Here is a 16,460-nt window from a genome sequence, read left to right as displayed (position 1 = left end):
AGATTCTCAGTCTAAAAAATGGATCCTGGTGGTAAAAGTTTGAGAACCACTGTATACTATAGACACTATACAGCAGTCAGCCACCAGATGGAATGAATACTGGAATCTAATGGAATAATTTCATCCCATTAGATTCCATTATTCATGTCATCTAGCGGCCGAATGCAGTATAGCGTCTCTACCAATGCATTCTGGGGAGACAATGGAGACGCAAGAAACCTGGAAATGTGTCTTTAAAGTTATTTTTCCACTGATTTGGTATTCACTTCTTTTTTTAATTTACTGGAGGTTCCCCAGTGGAACCCCAGTGGATAACAAGGCACGACTTGTAATGCTAGTAACATTTCATTCCTGAAATAAGGAGTATGATAACAATAAAAGCAATAGGCAAGCATATGACAATTTAAACATATATTAGATGAAACCCACAGAAGTAGTGAAGCCAGCTCAGTGCTATTGACTGTAGTGGGACTAGAATTAATTTTTACCTTACAATGGTTGGTGACAGGAGCATAACAGGGTCTCACACATATGGAAAAACTGTTAACATGGGAAGAATTTACAGCCATTGATATATCAAGCTACAATGCAATAGTCACTGTGTACTTGAATCAACCTGCAGTTAAACATGGGTACAGATCTCTCCAAATTTACTGTTTTCATTATTGAAGTCACAAACAGGAATCTTGAAATATCATTATAATTATGAGAGCCATGACTACAAACACTTAGAATGTTTCAATACGTTCAGGACATTTCAATTTGCTTTAAGCATTGCAAAACAAAGACAATCCCAGAGAAGCAGCTGCAGCGGACTACTGCTGAAAAGCACTACCAAAAAACACAACAGGAAATTAAAAAGATAGCTAACACTGCAATATTGAAATCTGTTAGTGTTTATACATCACTGTTGGCAACCTTCAGTCTCGAAAGACTCTGGTATCACACTCTGAGAGGTGGTTCTGGAACAGCATCTAGTGTGGCTGAAAAGGCCGATTCGGGAGTGACAATCCCTTCCACACCGGGAGCAAGTGCAGTCTGTCCCTGGTCTGTCTCCCTGGCTATGGGCCTTCCTTCTTTGCCTCTTTGCCTCAGACTGTTGGCCAAGTGTCTCTTCAAACTGGGAAAGGCCATGCTGCACAGCCTGCCTCCAAGCGGGCCGCTCAGAGGCCAGGGTTTCCCACTTGTTGAGGTCCACTCCTAAGGCCTTCAGATCCCTCTTGCAGATGTCCTTGTATCGCAGCTGTGGTCTACCTATAGGGCGCTTTCCTTGCACGAGTTCTCCACAGAGGAGATCCTTTGGGATCCGGCCATCATCCATTCTCACAAAATGTCCTTCAACATAACACAGATATGCTTGTAAACTGCAAGAATCTCTGGAGCAGTGGTTCTCAAACTGGTGGGTCGCGACCCACCAGTTCGTGTAAAGGTTCCCCCGTCCTCTAAGGGGCTGGGGAAGGAGAGAGGCAGGGAAACAATCCCTAGAACCATGTCTGTTTTTGGGGGGGGCAAGTGGAGGTGCTTGTGACTTACTTTCAGAAGGCAGGACTGCAGCAGGCTACAGGAGGTGAAGGGAGCCCTGCGCAGCCCTGCATGGCGCTCCCCGAAGCCTGGAACTTTCACTGAAAGCTGGTGCAAAGCACCTCCTACCAAAAGGAAGTGCTTTGCGCCCACTTTCTCCAAACGTTCCAAGCCACAGGGAGCGCTATGCAGGGCTGTGCAGGGCTTCCCACACCTCCTCCAGCCTGCTGCAGCCCTGCCTTCTGAAAGTAAGTTGCAAGCACCCCCCTCATCCCCCCTTAGCAGCATGATCTTGGGGATTGCGTCGCTGCCCTAGCCCCTCCCCCTCAAAGACTTACTGAGGGAGTAAAGCTCCCTCAAAGTTTGAGAACCACTGCTCTGGAGGATGCTATGAGAACATGTGTGTTCTCCCAGTGTTGGGGGACAACAGATTTTGTCCTCAATGCAACTTCTGAGGCTTCTAGCATCTCCAATCAAAGTTGTTTTATCAAATAACACATTCATTTGGAAGCCAATCCATTAAACAGCATGTGTCAAAGTTAAGTTTCCTGGCATTAACAAAAACTGCCTTTTCCCTGTAGAGACTAAAGTGTTACAAATGGAGCTGAAGAATCCATCGCCTTCACAAGAAACTCAGATGCTGCAAAATGGAAGACTTCTGTTTTGGCCACAGGGGTCACAAGACCATGTGTACACTATATTTTGCCACCAAGAGAAACACTCCTATGAAGTTTCATAGTTCTTAAGCTCATGTATCTAAAAGTAGAACTATACGTTACTTGCATTATACCTTACTTACACATGCCTGTTGTCAAATACTGCCCTGTCTTTTTTTTACAAGCATTTTATTTAAACTTCTCAAATATTAACCTCTGAGCAGTCACTGCACTGATTTGTATCATCTGGCTGCATGGTTAAATAACTAAACAATGAAGATAGCTTTAAGCATACACTGAAATGATGACACCACTGAAATAAAAGACTCTGTCCGTTCTACAAGCATTGCTGATACAAGCCTCTGTGCCGGCATCCTCGGCGAGCCTTGCATCGGCCCATCTGGCATTCCTGGACGACCCCGGGGACGGGTGGGTGGGGAGCAAGAGACAGGGCTGGGATCCAGCACTTATGCTGGATCCCAACCTCCGTTCCTGGGGAGTTCATAGCAGTTTCAAACCTCAGGAGGTGGCACAAGTCCGAGGAGAACCATAGGGGTGAAGAAGTAAGGAGAGGTAAGGGGGAAAGTTTTCCCTTGCCTCTGGTTGAGTCACTTTGGGTTCCTATCCTGCGCTGGATACAGCCCAAGCCTCTTGGCTTGCCTGTTCCAGTGCAGGATAGGATTTTGCCCTTAAAAGAATAATGTAGAATAAAGTAAGTTGCAGACAGCAACTTAAAGAGGTGCAAATGCTAGTGGGAGTTAACTCCATTACAAGCTGCCATTGTTATCTTCCAGCTTAGCACATTCTGTTCTGAGTGCAGATTACTCCTTCCAGGGACCACTGTGTACCGCAAAGACAACAACCTATTACTTAGGATGGACTGTAAAGTACAGGACAAGCCCTTTGAAAATAAGACGCTGGATGCCCCAGAAGCTGAATTGTCTTTCTTGCACAAAGAATGCTACTAGCTCCCGCACCGCAAGTGGGTATGCGTACTCATGGCCTGCTGTCCTTGGAGCCAAGGTCTCCAGTTGCAGACCTTGGCTCAGGTTAGAGCAGTGGTCTCCAAACCGTGGCCTACTGCACCTCTGTATTACTGTCCACATCTGGATGGTAGGTGGTTACCATCTGGGCATGGCATTCCGGAGGCTTTTCATTCTGTGCCACAGCCTCCCTTTTTGCCACCCACCCCCAGCTCCTCTGGGAAGCCCAGCTAATCTACTTAATATCCCTTCTTCCCCCACTTCATTCTGCTTGGGCACCTTCTAAGAAGGTCCTCACCTCCTCCTAACTGTTCCATTCTTGCATGAACGCTAGCTGTAGATTCCTCCTGTCCAGATTAAGTGTGAGTGAGCTAACACAGTTAGACAACACTGAACTCCCGTCCTTGAGCACTTTTAGTAAAGTTAGTGCACTTTCACCTTCATTTTTGTTTTCCTTTCACAACCAACAATTTTTCTGTTGTGCCATTAGACATTTCACAGGGACCTGCACACTTTACTGGGACCCTGCATACCCTGTCTTCCCCCTGCATACCCTGTCTTCCCCTTGCATACCCTGTCTTCCCCCGCCCCACATGCCCGATACTTGGGTTTCAACAAAGCACTGCTAGTAACAAGAGGCTATCACTAGACAATATTATGCATTTGATCATTCAGCATTTGAATACCAGTATGAAGCCTTCCTATCTTCAAGTTTGCATAAAGCATATAAATATTGTTTTTATCTCAACAAGGGTCCAACAAATTGCAAATCAACTATGCTAAATCTAAGATAATGATATTTGCCAATAGATGGAAGGCTTTTAAGTGGTCTTGTAATGGCAATAAAATGGAGCAGGTTAAGCATTTCAAGTACCTGGGAATCAACTTCCATTACAGGCTCACTTGGGCTTTTCATCGTAAGGCAGTGCAGAACGCATCCAAACTGGCGTCCTCAGCTATTTCCCGTTTCTTTTTTACCTGCGGCAATGGTTATGTTCCAGCTGCTCTGGAGGCATTTAAGGGAAAGATTCTTTCCCTGGTCCTTTATGGCTCTCCCGTCTGGTATAAGGCTATTACCCAACCATTAGAACACATTCAAGCCTCCTTTCTGCGGAAGATTTTGGGTTTACCCAGGTGCGTTCCCTACTCGGTTCTGTGTCTTGAGGTGGGGTTAATTCGGCTAAAGACGACTGCTTGGCTTAGATTACTAAAATTTTGGTTTAGGACTTTATTTAACCCTACCTCCTCTGGTCTAATGCTCCAATTATTGTCGGATTCAGTCCTGCCATTAGAGATCACTGATCTTCTAACCAAGCTCAAGTCAATAGGGCTGGACACTGCAGAGCTAGGCATGATTGGGTGTGATGCTGCTTACAGAATCGTCAAAGAAAGAATTCTTGACATCGAACAACAAGAGCTGTTTAGTGCCGCCAGAACCACATGCTCTCCACTCTATCTCCATGTTCCAATCAGTTTTGGGAAACTGGCCTCCTTCTTTTATCACCTGGAGTGCCCACAGGCTCGGAGAGCATTCACACTCGCAAGATGTAATGCTCTTCCATCAGCCGTGTTATCGGGCAGGTTCAGTGGTATTCCCTACTCGGAGAGGAAATGCAAGTGTGGTAGGGACTGTATTGGGACCATAACACATACCCTTTTCTACTGCCCACTTCATGACGTCTCACGCAAGAAATATCTAGGCCCTTTGCTAACTAGGATGCAGGGCTGGGAGGACTCAATCATGCTTCAGTCTCTCCTTTCCACATCTGACTCTGAGACCCTTGATAGGGTCGCTGCCTTTTTATCTGGGGTAATTGCCAGGCAGAGCTCTGGAACTCTGGGCAGTATGTGAGGAAAAGACTGATGTCTATGTTGTGGTGTCTTTGTATATTTTTGTTTTGTTTTGTTCTTTCTCTGTATTTTATGCCAATAAAGGTCTACTGAACTGAACTCTCAACAAGGAACCTATGTAAAAAGTAAAACATTTGCATGAAGGGGACTTTATATCCAATGTATATAAACAGATAGGATAACTTATTATTTTTGGAGGTCATGCCTCTTAAAAGTTGTGTTTGCCCACTAGCCAAGGAAAATTTATCCAGGCCGGCTGGACTTTAATTCATTCTGCTGAAGACTCCAAGCTAAACAGTCTGCAATTCAGACAGTAAATTTCTATAAATCTTATTTTAAATGGATACATTTATCCTGCTAACGTGCATCAACCACAGGTATGAAATGCACCACTAACTACCCAAAGTTTATCTCTCCTCCTCTGATTGCAGAGAGGAGGAGAAAGGAAGATGATCCAATCAGTTGGGTTATGAAGAACATCAAATATAAATCTAGCTGGGTTATCCCTCCATTCCTGCCCCTTCAACTACCACGAGGAGGTTCAGAAATGAACTTTGAATAGATGCTACTCACATTGTTTTGAAATAATAGAAAAAGAACTTTACTATGGCTTTGTAACAACAGAGAAATATATACTCTGTCAGAACAAATTGGCAGCATAGCACCAGTCTATTGAAAGTTAGTTTCACAGCTGTGTCACACTTGATTTATTAAACAATTTTTATCCTTCCAATAAAAAGTTTCCAGGCAGCAACTGTTACCCTGCACATGCCTGATCTCATCTGATCTCGGAAGCTAAGCAGGGTCAGGCCTGGTTAGTACTTGGATGGGAGACCGCCTGGGAATACCGGGTGCTGTAGGCTTATACCATAGTCTTTCGAGACTGAAGGTTGCCAACCAAAAAGTTTCCTAGACAGCTTACAGGTTTAAAATTAACATAAAACAAATCATAGTAATATAAAACAACAAAAGAGCAAGAACAGAATACAGGCAGTAATGACCACTAAAAACAGACTTTCAGCCAACAGTTTTAAAATAGCTGGATAAATAAAAAAAGCATGTGCCCCAGGCCTAAAAGCTGACAAATGCAGTATCAGGCTGGCTTCCGGGGGGGGGGGGGTGTGCCACAACCTGATCTTTGATGGCTCAGGCTACAAGCTGGCTTTGGGCGCAATTCTAACCCCTTATGTCAGTGCTTTCCAGCTCTGACATAAGGGCAGTGCAGCTCTGAGGTAAGGGAACAAACATTCACTTACTTTGAGGAGGCCTCCGTGAGTGACACCCAACTGCAGGGTGCAGCACATGTCCCATTGGCACTGCTATGCCAGTGCTGGAAAGCACTGACATGAGGGGTTAGGATTGTGCCCTTTGTGTTTTTCAGGTTCAAGGCTCTTCAATATGTCAAAAAGGAGTTGCAGATTATCTTGTTTTCTTCAGCCTTATTTAATTATACTTCTTTGTCTGTGACTGCATTAGGCAAACAACTGTACTGACTGCAGGTGACAAAATGTAGATCATCAAGCAAAATCTGCATTCTACTCTACAGTTCTATCTTGCCTCTCTATTGCATATACCAGTTGAGCCTACTTATCAGTGGATTTTCTGTCTGCAGATCTGGCTCAACATGGGTCTCCCGGACATGCACTGAGCCAGACCTGGCCCAACCTGAACACTGTGAAGGCGACCAGAGCTGTGCTCCAGTCACCGCCGGAAGGCTTTCTAAAGTCTTTGGCCTCTGCGGGCTTTGGAAAGCCCGAGAGTGCTCCACTTCCCTTCGGAGGGCTTAAGGGCCTGAAAACCACTGATTTGCTTATCCACTGTTTTTGGTATCAACGGCGGGTCCAAGAACAGATCCCCCACAGATACTAAGGCTCCAACTATACATATAGTTTTGGTTTCATCCACAGGAGCTTTCCATGCCACTCTACTACCATTTAACATAGTACAAACAGATAGCAAATGTTACTCCCTAATCAGGACTGTGAGAAAATGCAAGAAAGGCACGGCCTGATTTCTATCAGTGAACATGACAACACATAAAACCTACAAGTTTTGCTCCAGGACTCATTCTGTTTTTTTAAACAATACATGATTAAGTTCCCCCCCCCCAACAGTAATTCAGCTACCAAATTCAGATACCAAAACAGAATTCAAACTGAGCATGACTAACTCCTCTTGCAACACTCAGCACAATGTGCTGTGTCATCAGTACATCAGAGTCCATAGCCTCTCACATGCAGTTAGGCCTCTTTGTAAGATGCAGAATGTAGCCCAGAGTTTATAAGCCCTGGTGCATTCCAGAAAAACCATCGGCATGTGCTTGAGTCTCATTGACAGGGACAGGCTTTTTAATATGGATCCATTTTTGAAATTTGCAGAATTCAATAACCCCAGGCCAAGTCAAAACGAATCTGAAGAAGAGCTCTAAAATGCCAGGTTGTGGGGCTGAGCATGGGAGTATTCTCCCATACTCTCCTTTTTTCCACTGTTATTTAATTGCTGGAGAAAAACTGTTCAGTCTTCCTCTTCACTCTCATCACTTCACTTCACTCTCGGCTGTGTTGCCTACATTCTTTTCCAACAGCTTCAGTCCTTCAGCATGAGAGTCAGGAACAACTAGAGGCTTCACCATATCATAGCAGAAAATGTGGAAAGCTGTTTGCGTGTAGAAAATGCAGAAAGAACAAGGGTAGGTGCTTTGCCCCATTCACCAGCACAAACACTCCAAACATATTCTAAGCTTGAAAATCTCTACGTCAAGGGATAGAAGCAAACTGCTATTCAAGGCTTGCTAATTCTTCAAAAGTCACAAAAGTAGCAACAACAGCAGCAACACTTGCTATTTTGGGCTAGTAAATTCTGATTGCAATATGCACTTTTCCTTTCAGGTCTTTGTCTCTACCTGTATAACTGGAACTCTCTCAGCAATGCTCCATTATTTCTGCTTGTCTGCTTTTCTCCCTAAATAAAGAAGAGGATTCAGCCACACAATAAGGGCTGAAATTTGATCATGCCCTGTGCTCTCCACGTTTGTAGCATCTAAAGACTAAGTGAACCAACAGAAAGAATCACCTGGGAATACAGACAGAGCAGAAGCATTTCACTTCCTGTCAAAGAATCTGACCACCCTAATCAGACTACGTAGGTAAAAAGTACCCATGCACCCCTTTCCTCTTTTCCTTGTTCTGACAGTGCAGAATATAGTCACAGGAATTGCTTAAACGTTTCTACACAGACAACAGGACCAGAGCAGAGTGCCTAAGCAACAATGCCATAATGAAAATAACAGGTCTTCCCAAGCTCTAAAACTTGAAGTTGCTGTTCACCATTTTGTAGAACTGTGTAATAATAAAAGGATTCAAATTCTACAGAACATCAGAATACGTACATTGTCTAGATACTCCCCATCAAAGCAAATATATTTGGGATGGCAACATGAATGTGAATTACTCTTTTCTTCTTTTTCATAAATAGAACATATGCTGCAAAGCACATCCTCCCAGAAATGTACACTGCTCCTGCTGCATCCTGTTCTGGTGCAGTCAACCATAAAAACATTTTATAGGAAGTTTACATTTAAAAAGACAGAACAGGTAGGAATATGCCTTTTCATACACTGAAGGCCAAGCACTGTAGAACTCTGGCATCTTCATGTTCACTGAGCAAACCACACACAGGAAGTGCCAGACATTACAAGGCCAAAAGGTAAACACCACATGGAAATCAGAGCAATTAAGTGCATGCATTTCCCAGTGAAACCACAATACTTGCCTACAGTTTAGGGTTATTTTTAGTAATTTTAGCAGAGACTGCTTTGAAAAGTTGTACTTTCAACTGTGACAATAAAAATGGCTGGTAGACAAATTGGGTCGAACTTCTAAACTGCACCTCTCACTGGGAGCTCAGAATTATAGTTCTAAAACAGCAGGGCAGGCAGGTAATAACAGCAGCACTGATAAAATGAAAGAGCAGAATTTTTGTTATTCTTCTTAGATACGAAGGGTACAGAATAACCAATTCCTCATAGCCACAGCATAACCAGAAGCAAGTGCACATACCCAGACAACACTTCCTTCTTTTCTGTCTCTTTTCTGTTTATTTCATCTGATGTCTTTCATGTCAACCTTTATAGATACATTTGGTTCCTGAAGGAATCCAGAGTTTTACTTAGGGCGCAATCCTAACCCTTTATGTCAGTACTTTCCAGCACTGGCATAGCTGTGCCAATGGGATGTGTGCTGCATCCTGCAGTTGGGTATCACTCACGGAGGCCTCCTCAAAGTAAGGAAATGTTTGTTCCCTTACATCAGAGCTGCATTGCCCTTAAGTCCATGCTGGAAAGCACTGACGTAAGAGGTTAGGACTGTGCCCTCAATCACTGAGCTTTTTACTACAATGAAAAGCCAACTGGAAAATCCATCACTCTACATCTGTAGAGCAGTCTGGACATAGTCTGTACAGCAGTGTTTCTCAAACTGTGGGTTGGGACCCACTAGGTGGGTCACAAGCCAATTTCAGGTGGGTCCCCATTCATTTCAATGTGTTTTTTAATATATTAGATTTGATGCTACCATGGTATGTGACTGCATTTGGGGAAATGTGACAGACCTGTACTTTTAACAAGCTGCTATGTATATTCTTTCAACAATGATGGTAAATTGGACTTGCTCCTGGGTAAGTGTAGGTAGGATTGCAGCCTAGGATTGTTAAAAATTTTCCTGCTAGATAATGCCACTTCTGGTCATGACATCATTTCTGGTGGGTCCCGACAGATTCTCATTCTAAAAAGTGGGTCCTAGTGCTAAATGTGTGAGAACCACTGCTGTACAGCATTTGAGGAATGCAGGCTAACATGAGAGAGAGAGAGAGAGAGAGAGAGAGAGAGATGGACTTTCTGCATGCAGTAAGGCTTTTTCCAAATTAGGGTTAAATCCAAGGCTGCTTTTATGTTATTATGCATTATCGAAGTCCAATTTGTGCAAAAAAATTGGCACAACTCTATAATGACTCATACAGTCCAACCAGTTGCCCATGTGAATTCTGTTACTACTATACATCTAATCACTTGCACAGAATAATTTCAGGTTTTGAAATTCTGACATACACTAATGTTGTGGTGAATTCATGCATCAGACCCAGACAGTGTGAATATCTGAATGTGGTTATAGCGTATTATAAATAACTTTCTTTGGGTTTTTCTTCCTAGTGCATTAGCTTGCCTCAGAGAAGGTTATGTTTCATGCAGTTGCACACAGGAGGCCTGCTTTGCTGGCAAATGTGTGTGAATGGCACTGAACAATGAATACAAAGCTGCACACAGTGCACAATTAATGCTAACTTATAGCTGAGTAGAGTTTTGACAGCTCATAGTCTAATGAGCAAAACCAGCTGTGGCAGTACCATTCTAAACTGCAGAGCGAGAGCTTTTCTGTGATTTTATTTAAAGTGACTTACAGTCTTGGGACTTGAAATAAGATAGAGCTTTATAGCTAGGTGGCAGATCCAACTCTTTCTCTACCAATCCACAATATTGTAAAAGTGTTCATTAGCAATCTTATACAGGCGATCCAGAACCCCCCACAGATACAGGAGCTATGGTCCAGGGGGCCGCCTTACAAGGCCTTAAAAAGTGACTTCCGGTTTCTCAGTGAAAACAGAAGTCACGTTTTGAGCTCTAAAGGTCAGTCTGAGGACAGACATCCTTAGCCTCTGCTGATCTGACTCTCCTCCAGAGGTGAAGGGAACAGAGCTCCCCTCAACTCCAGAGGGGGCACAAGGGAGGGGAGGCCCTGAACTCGATCCATGGATAACTGAGTCCGCAGATACAGAGGCCCCCTGTACTTGATTCCGAAGCTACCCTGTCAACTGCAGAAAGCAGCATATATACTACCTCAGAAATCTTCAAACTTCTGAGGCTTGGGACAAACCTTAATTACAACCAGCATTCTGGAAGCTCTCTTTTTTTATAGCCATACATATCAATTTTCTAACCATTTCTCTCATCTCGCATTTTGAAAGTTGCTAGTGACCCAAGCATGACCCACCTTAGGTAAGAGTGTGACTTACTTACGAGTCCCAACCCATCAGTTGAAAATGAACCTGTTGCATTAAGCCCTTAACATTTTCTCAAGGATTCTGTAAAACTGCAGAAGCAGCTGGAAGGTTGAGTTGTACACTTCCGCAAGACGCACAGATGGAACCTAGGGCAGCCAGATACAGACTGACGCCATCAGGTATCCTTATTATTCTCCCAATTCCATAAACATTGTAGGTTCATAAGAAAAAAATCCAAAAGCCAAATTCTAGTAATATATTTATGAAGATCAAGCAAATTTACAAAAAGTCTTTAGCAGCTAGCTTCTAAGTTCATTAGAATTCTTCATCAGGCAGGATGAAAAAAAAGAAGAGGGTGGAAGAAGCCAGGGCTGGTGGAACGAAGCTCAAAGGTCAGCAGCTTAGAACAATCTTAAGATGGGAGTCAGAATTATGTTGATCAGTCTCATTTTCCAGCACCCAGTAAGGCTGATCAACCCTGCATAACGCCTCTTTACTAAAAGACTTCTATAAAAGAAGTCTTTGGCAGCCATTTCATCAGATCCCACTCCTCCTCCCCCTTTGTTTTTGCTTTTCTAGCTAGCACACTGTTCCAGATTTCGTGTCATTTGGTTAGTACTAATAAAAGTCTTACTAGAGAATGAATTTAAAACTATTCTGAACTTCTTATGCCACGTATTAAGGCAGCATACGCATGATTTCCTCTCTTCCTTGTTTGAGCAAACCATACCTTTCTGCTACACATTGAAACTGAGCAAATTATGGCTACATCAAACAAAGAACATGAGTGACTCTGAACGCATGACAAGAAGGAAGACTGATAATATTATGCATGACAGACCCATGGTCATTGGTTTGATTTGCGTGAATCATACAATCGGCAAACCAAAAAAAGACAGCTATAGAGATTTACATAGTGCAGGGAATTACCCACCCACTATTCCAGTTACAACATAAGAACATAAGAACAGCCCCACTGGATCAGGCCATAGGCCCATCTAGTCCAGCTTCCTGTATCTCACAGCGGCCCACCAAATGCCCCAGGGAGCACACCAGATAACACGAGACCTTATCCTGGTGCCCTCCCTTGCATCCTGCATATATGTATGAGTGTGAGATCAAAGAATGAAGCCACTGTTCCTTTCATCAGTTTCAATTCCCACGTGTCCTTTGTAATTTTTAAAGAGACAGTATGCATTTTTTGGAGGTAAGCAATTCTCAAAGCAATTGTGAGTATACATGATTTTGGCTTTATGCACTGACCCTATAACATAACTTACATTTGAGGGGTGACTGTATTTAACATGCTAATATAAAATTAAAATCATAGAATTTAAATGTATGGATCAATCTCACTTTTACACATAGAGGAAGGGACATTTCATACATCGGCCAGTTAAAAGAACACTCAAAGATATAATATATTGCTTTTGTTAAAACGGAAGTCCAAATGCTATTGCCATTTGACGAGCCCTCCATGATGGAACACACACTGATACAACCAGTCACCTTTGGATTTCTCTCTATACCTTGTCATTTGTATAATATTTTCAGTGTATAAAATGGTTTTTACTTGCAAACAAACTTTTTAACAGTTACTTGAAGCAGGTAATTAGCATAGTACAAATGGGGATATGAAGCAACATGCAACTTAGGAAAGCTTCTGTGAAAGTCTATGACTGTCAGGGCCACTGTCTAGCATGCTACAGCATTTTTGCAACAGTCATAAATAGTCTCCATCTGAGTTACTAACATACCAATGGTTGGTTGTCTCAACTTCTCAGAAAAGTTTACTACATTTGATTTTGCTTAGATTAAGTCCTACAGTGATTCCACTATGCAGCAACTCTACCCAAACAAAGAAATTGTAGTATAGTGCCCCCATATCTGAAGATCCTGTATCTCCAGTTCTCCACACACACACAAACTTTATCTTCATTTTTCTTTAGTACCAGTTGAAGCACGCGACATGCAGGCAGGCAGCCTTTACACTAGAGCAGGGGTGCCCAAACCCCGGCCCTGGGGCCACATGTGGTCCTCGAGGCTTCTCAATGCGGCCCTCAGGGAGCCTCCAGTCTCCAATGAGCCTCTGGCCCTCTGGAGATTTGCTGGAGCCCACACTGGCCCGACGCAACTGCTCTCAGCGTGAGGGCGACTGTTTGACCTCTCGCGTGAGCTGTGGGATGAGGGTTCCCTCCACTGCTTGTTGTTTCATGTCTGTGATGCAGCAGAGGCAGCAAAGGAAAGGCCGGCCTTGCTTTGTACAAGGCCTTTTGTAGGCCTTGAGCTATTGCAAGACCTTCATCCATTCGTATAAGTTGATCTTTAATATATTCATTTATGTAAACTTATGCAAATTTATTCAAATTTTAAATGTAAAATAATTTGTTTTTTTCCCCAGCACCCGACACAGTGTCAGAGAGATGATGTGGCCCTCCAGCCAAAAACTTTGGACACCCCTGCACTAGGGGGATAAAGCTTGAACATTAACAGGAAGCTTCCTGTTAAGATTTGGTTAGTCTCCTCCCTTTGGCATGCATGCTAGTTGCCTGCATGCCAATTATTCAGTTAAGCAAGAATGTTCCTCTGTTAAGAAAGACACACCTGTGCTTCAACAAGTACTAAAGAAAAACAAAACTAATGAGTGGGTGGGCTGCTGTTTATATAGGTTTCCCCTTATCTGCGGTTTCTGTATCCACAGGGGGACCCCATGGATATGGGGGGACACCTGAACACCAAAATGGAGTAAACCATTAAGTTATTAATTCACAGGAGTTGTATTAATTTCTGTGACCGACTATTAAACCAATGTATACTCAATGTGATCACAGATTACAAAGTAGATAAGACAAGACACTTAGAAAGAATTTCTTTATAAAACATGAAAAGATGGCATTTTAGCTATTCCCCTGTATGATATTCCATTAAGATGAACAGTGAAGAGTCATCAAACAGGTAAACAGAATTGAAAGCCACTGCAGCACATCATATTTTAAGCTCAAGAAAATCTCACTTTGGCTATTTAAAATCAGATTTTGTAGTAAGTTTTATGAACTTATCCTTGATTCATACAAGCAAATTGAACACTAAAATTAAACACACACCCCCCCCACCTCAGAAAATGAGACAACAGGCATAAGCTTTAGGGTTTTTTGTTGTTGTTTGCTTGTTTGTTTTTTAGATTCTCAGCAGCAGAAAAACTTGTACAAAAACTATCCAAATAAAGGTGCATTCATAAAAATAGACTTCCAGGAGATCCCACCTGATACAGAGACTGTATGTGATCGTATTCCTTGCTTCTCACTGTTGGCCAGCCTGCAACACAAATGTTCAGTTCTGTCAGTGTCATACAGTATATGATTTTCAGAGAGGTAGCAGTATTAGCCTGTTGCAGCAAAAAACAGCATGTCTTGTAGTGCTTTAAAAACTAGCTAAGTTACTATAGCATAAGTTTTCACAGAAAGTGAATTCATTCTACTAGGACATCTACTAGTGGCTATCATGGCCATGGTTCCACCGAGGGCCACGACCACAAGCTGCTGCCCCCCTCTCAACTGAGCTGTCACACCACCCGCACTGGCCAGGCTGCCACCTCCTGCCCTTGGAGGCCCAAAAATCACCACTTCTGGTTTCACAGAGGAAGCCAGAAGTGATGTTTTTTGGCCTTCTGAAGGCTTTATAAGGCCTTTGCAGGAATGGGGAGCCAGAGCACTGCTTCCCGGCCCTCAAAACTCCTCTGGGCGAAAGGCCCTCAGATTGACATGCCAATTGATTGAGTGTTGTGGGGGGGATGGTGGCATGGTGTGTCCCCCAAGCCTAGCACCCAGGGCATTTGTCCTTCTTGCTCCCCCAAGGTATGCCACAGAAACCTATTGCGATGAAGAAGGCTAACCCACTTTCCAAGGATACAGATTTTGCAGTGGGGTAGCTGGCTCTAACATTTTAAATTCAACTAGAAAAGGGTGGAGGAAATACCCAAAGGAGAGCACTCTTAAACTACATGAGAACTTCATCTTGCTCAAGTCTGAAGAAGTACAAAAAGATGTTGTAAATGTTGAATGAACAAAATGATAGTTTGGAATTACTTCTGATCCCTAACTACATTTCAAGACCGCATCTACTAGTTACACCAGAGAAACACTGTCTTTAACTTAATTAAGCAAATAATTTGGTTTCTTCATATTTCTAGTAAGTACAGAGGATGTGTTCATCTTAAATGTGTTTTCACTCCTTCCTTCCTTCTCCTATGTTTTTTACAAGCCTTTCTATAGCTTTGTTCTTTAACAGTCCTCCAATGCAATGGTGGTTATTCCTGCAAAGAGACTGAAATATTAAAACTATATGAATGATTCATAAAACCAATAGACTCAGAGAGTAATTCTATGCATGTCTTAAATCCCATTGAGTTCTGTCTTCTTCATACTTACCTAGAACTAAGCTCCACTGAACTCAACAAGATTTACTTCAAAGTAAACATGCATAGGATTGAACTGTAAAACTGATCAGTCTACAAGAAACACTACGTGTTTCACAAGCATTGTGACATGTAAGCTGTAACTTTATCAATTTATATGTACTGATGTTTTAACGATGCTGTGCGCCAGATTTTGGATGAGTTTACTGAATGCATTTTATTGTTTAGTAATTTTTAAATTGTAGTTTTACTATATTTGGTTAGCTGCCTTGAGCACCTTATTGGGGAAAGGCAGGATAAAAAATTCATCCTAAAACAACTAGGATATGATCTGTATTCCATGTTACCTTTGATTTTAATATACCATCGTTTATTAACAAGAGGAGATGTAAGTCTATCACATTCATGCTACCTATTTACAGTCATTTGGAAAAAAAAACCTACCTGTATTGTATCGATGCATCATGCCTTTAATTAATTTTACTAAAGTTTTTTTAGAAATAGAAATTTTTCTATTGAAAATTACAGTGTAAATAATTCAAACTTACACAATCAGAACCTAACCTAAGAACCTGTTGGATGAGATCAAGAGTACACCCAGCTCATCACTGGGGTTCTTGTATTGGAACCAGATGCTTTTGAGCTTAGTGCTTGTATGGAAAGGAATGCAATCACACATAACTCACTAATTTCATTTAGAACCTTAGGTTCCACTAACACATAATGTACATGATTAAAAAAATTATTAAACTTCTGAACACAAAACATTAGGACTTACTTTGGTATGGATGGTAAAGCTCTTTCACCTTCTGCATGAAGAGGAAAATACAAAAGTAATATTACATGCTGTTACAATGAATGAGGAAATAATAACGCACAAGTTTAGGAAAATGAAAATGAATCTAACAAAATTCTAAAGAGAGTTGGGAGTTATTATGCAAAACTTCAATACTTATGAAGCAGAAAGGACTTGATTCACGG

At 42.3% G+C, this 16,460-nt stretch overlaps 1 protein-coding gene and 1 pseudogene across 12 annotated transcripts in view; one reads left to right on the top strand and one right to left on the bottom strand.

Moving 5' to 3' along the window:
- The window catches only part of PTK2 (protein tyrosine kinase 2), a 253,954-nt gene that overhangs the window by 69,643 nt on the left and 167,851 nt on the right, over nt 1-16,460 (bottom strand). For all 12 annotated transcript variants that reach the window (XM_066623720.1, XM_066623723.1, XM_066623724.1 and 9 more), the window contains 2 exons: nt 16,258-16,288; nt 14,328-14,380 (listed from right to left, as the gene is read on the bottom strand). In XM_066623720.1, coding sequence (XP_066479817.1) covers nt 14,328-14,380; nt 16,258-16,288 — 84 coding nt within the window. The remainder of the gene's footprint in view (nt 1-14,327; nt 14,381-16,257; nt 16,289-16,460) is intronic.
- LOC136650355 (5S ribosomal RNA) lies at nt 5,758-5,874 on the top strand (annotated as a pseudogene).

Source organism: Tiliqua scincoides, chromosome 4 (assembly GCF_035046505.1).
Source record: "Tiliqua scincoides isolate rTilSci1 chromosome 4, rTilSci1.hap2, whole genome shotgun sequence".
Classification (NCBI taxonomy): domain Eukaryota; kingdom Metazoa; phylum Chordata; class Lepidosauria; order Squamata; family Scincidae; genus Tiliqua; species Tiliqua scincoides.
This window is presented reverse-complemented; position numbering and strand designations above follow the sequence as displayed.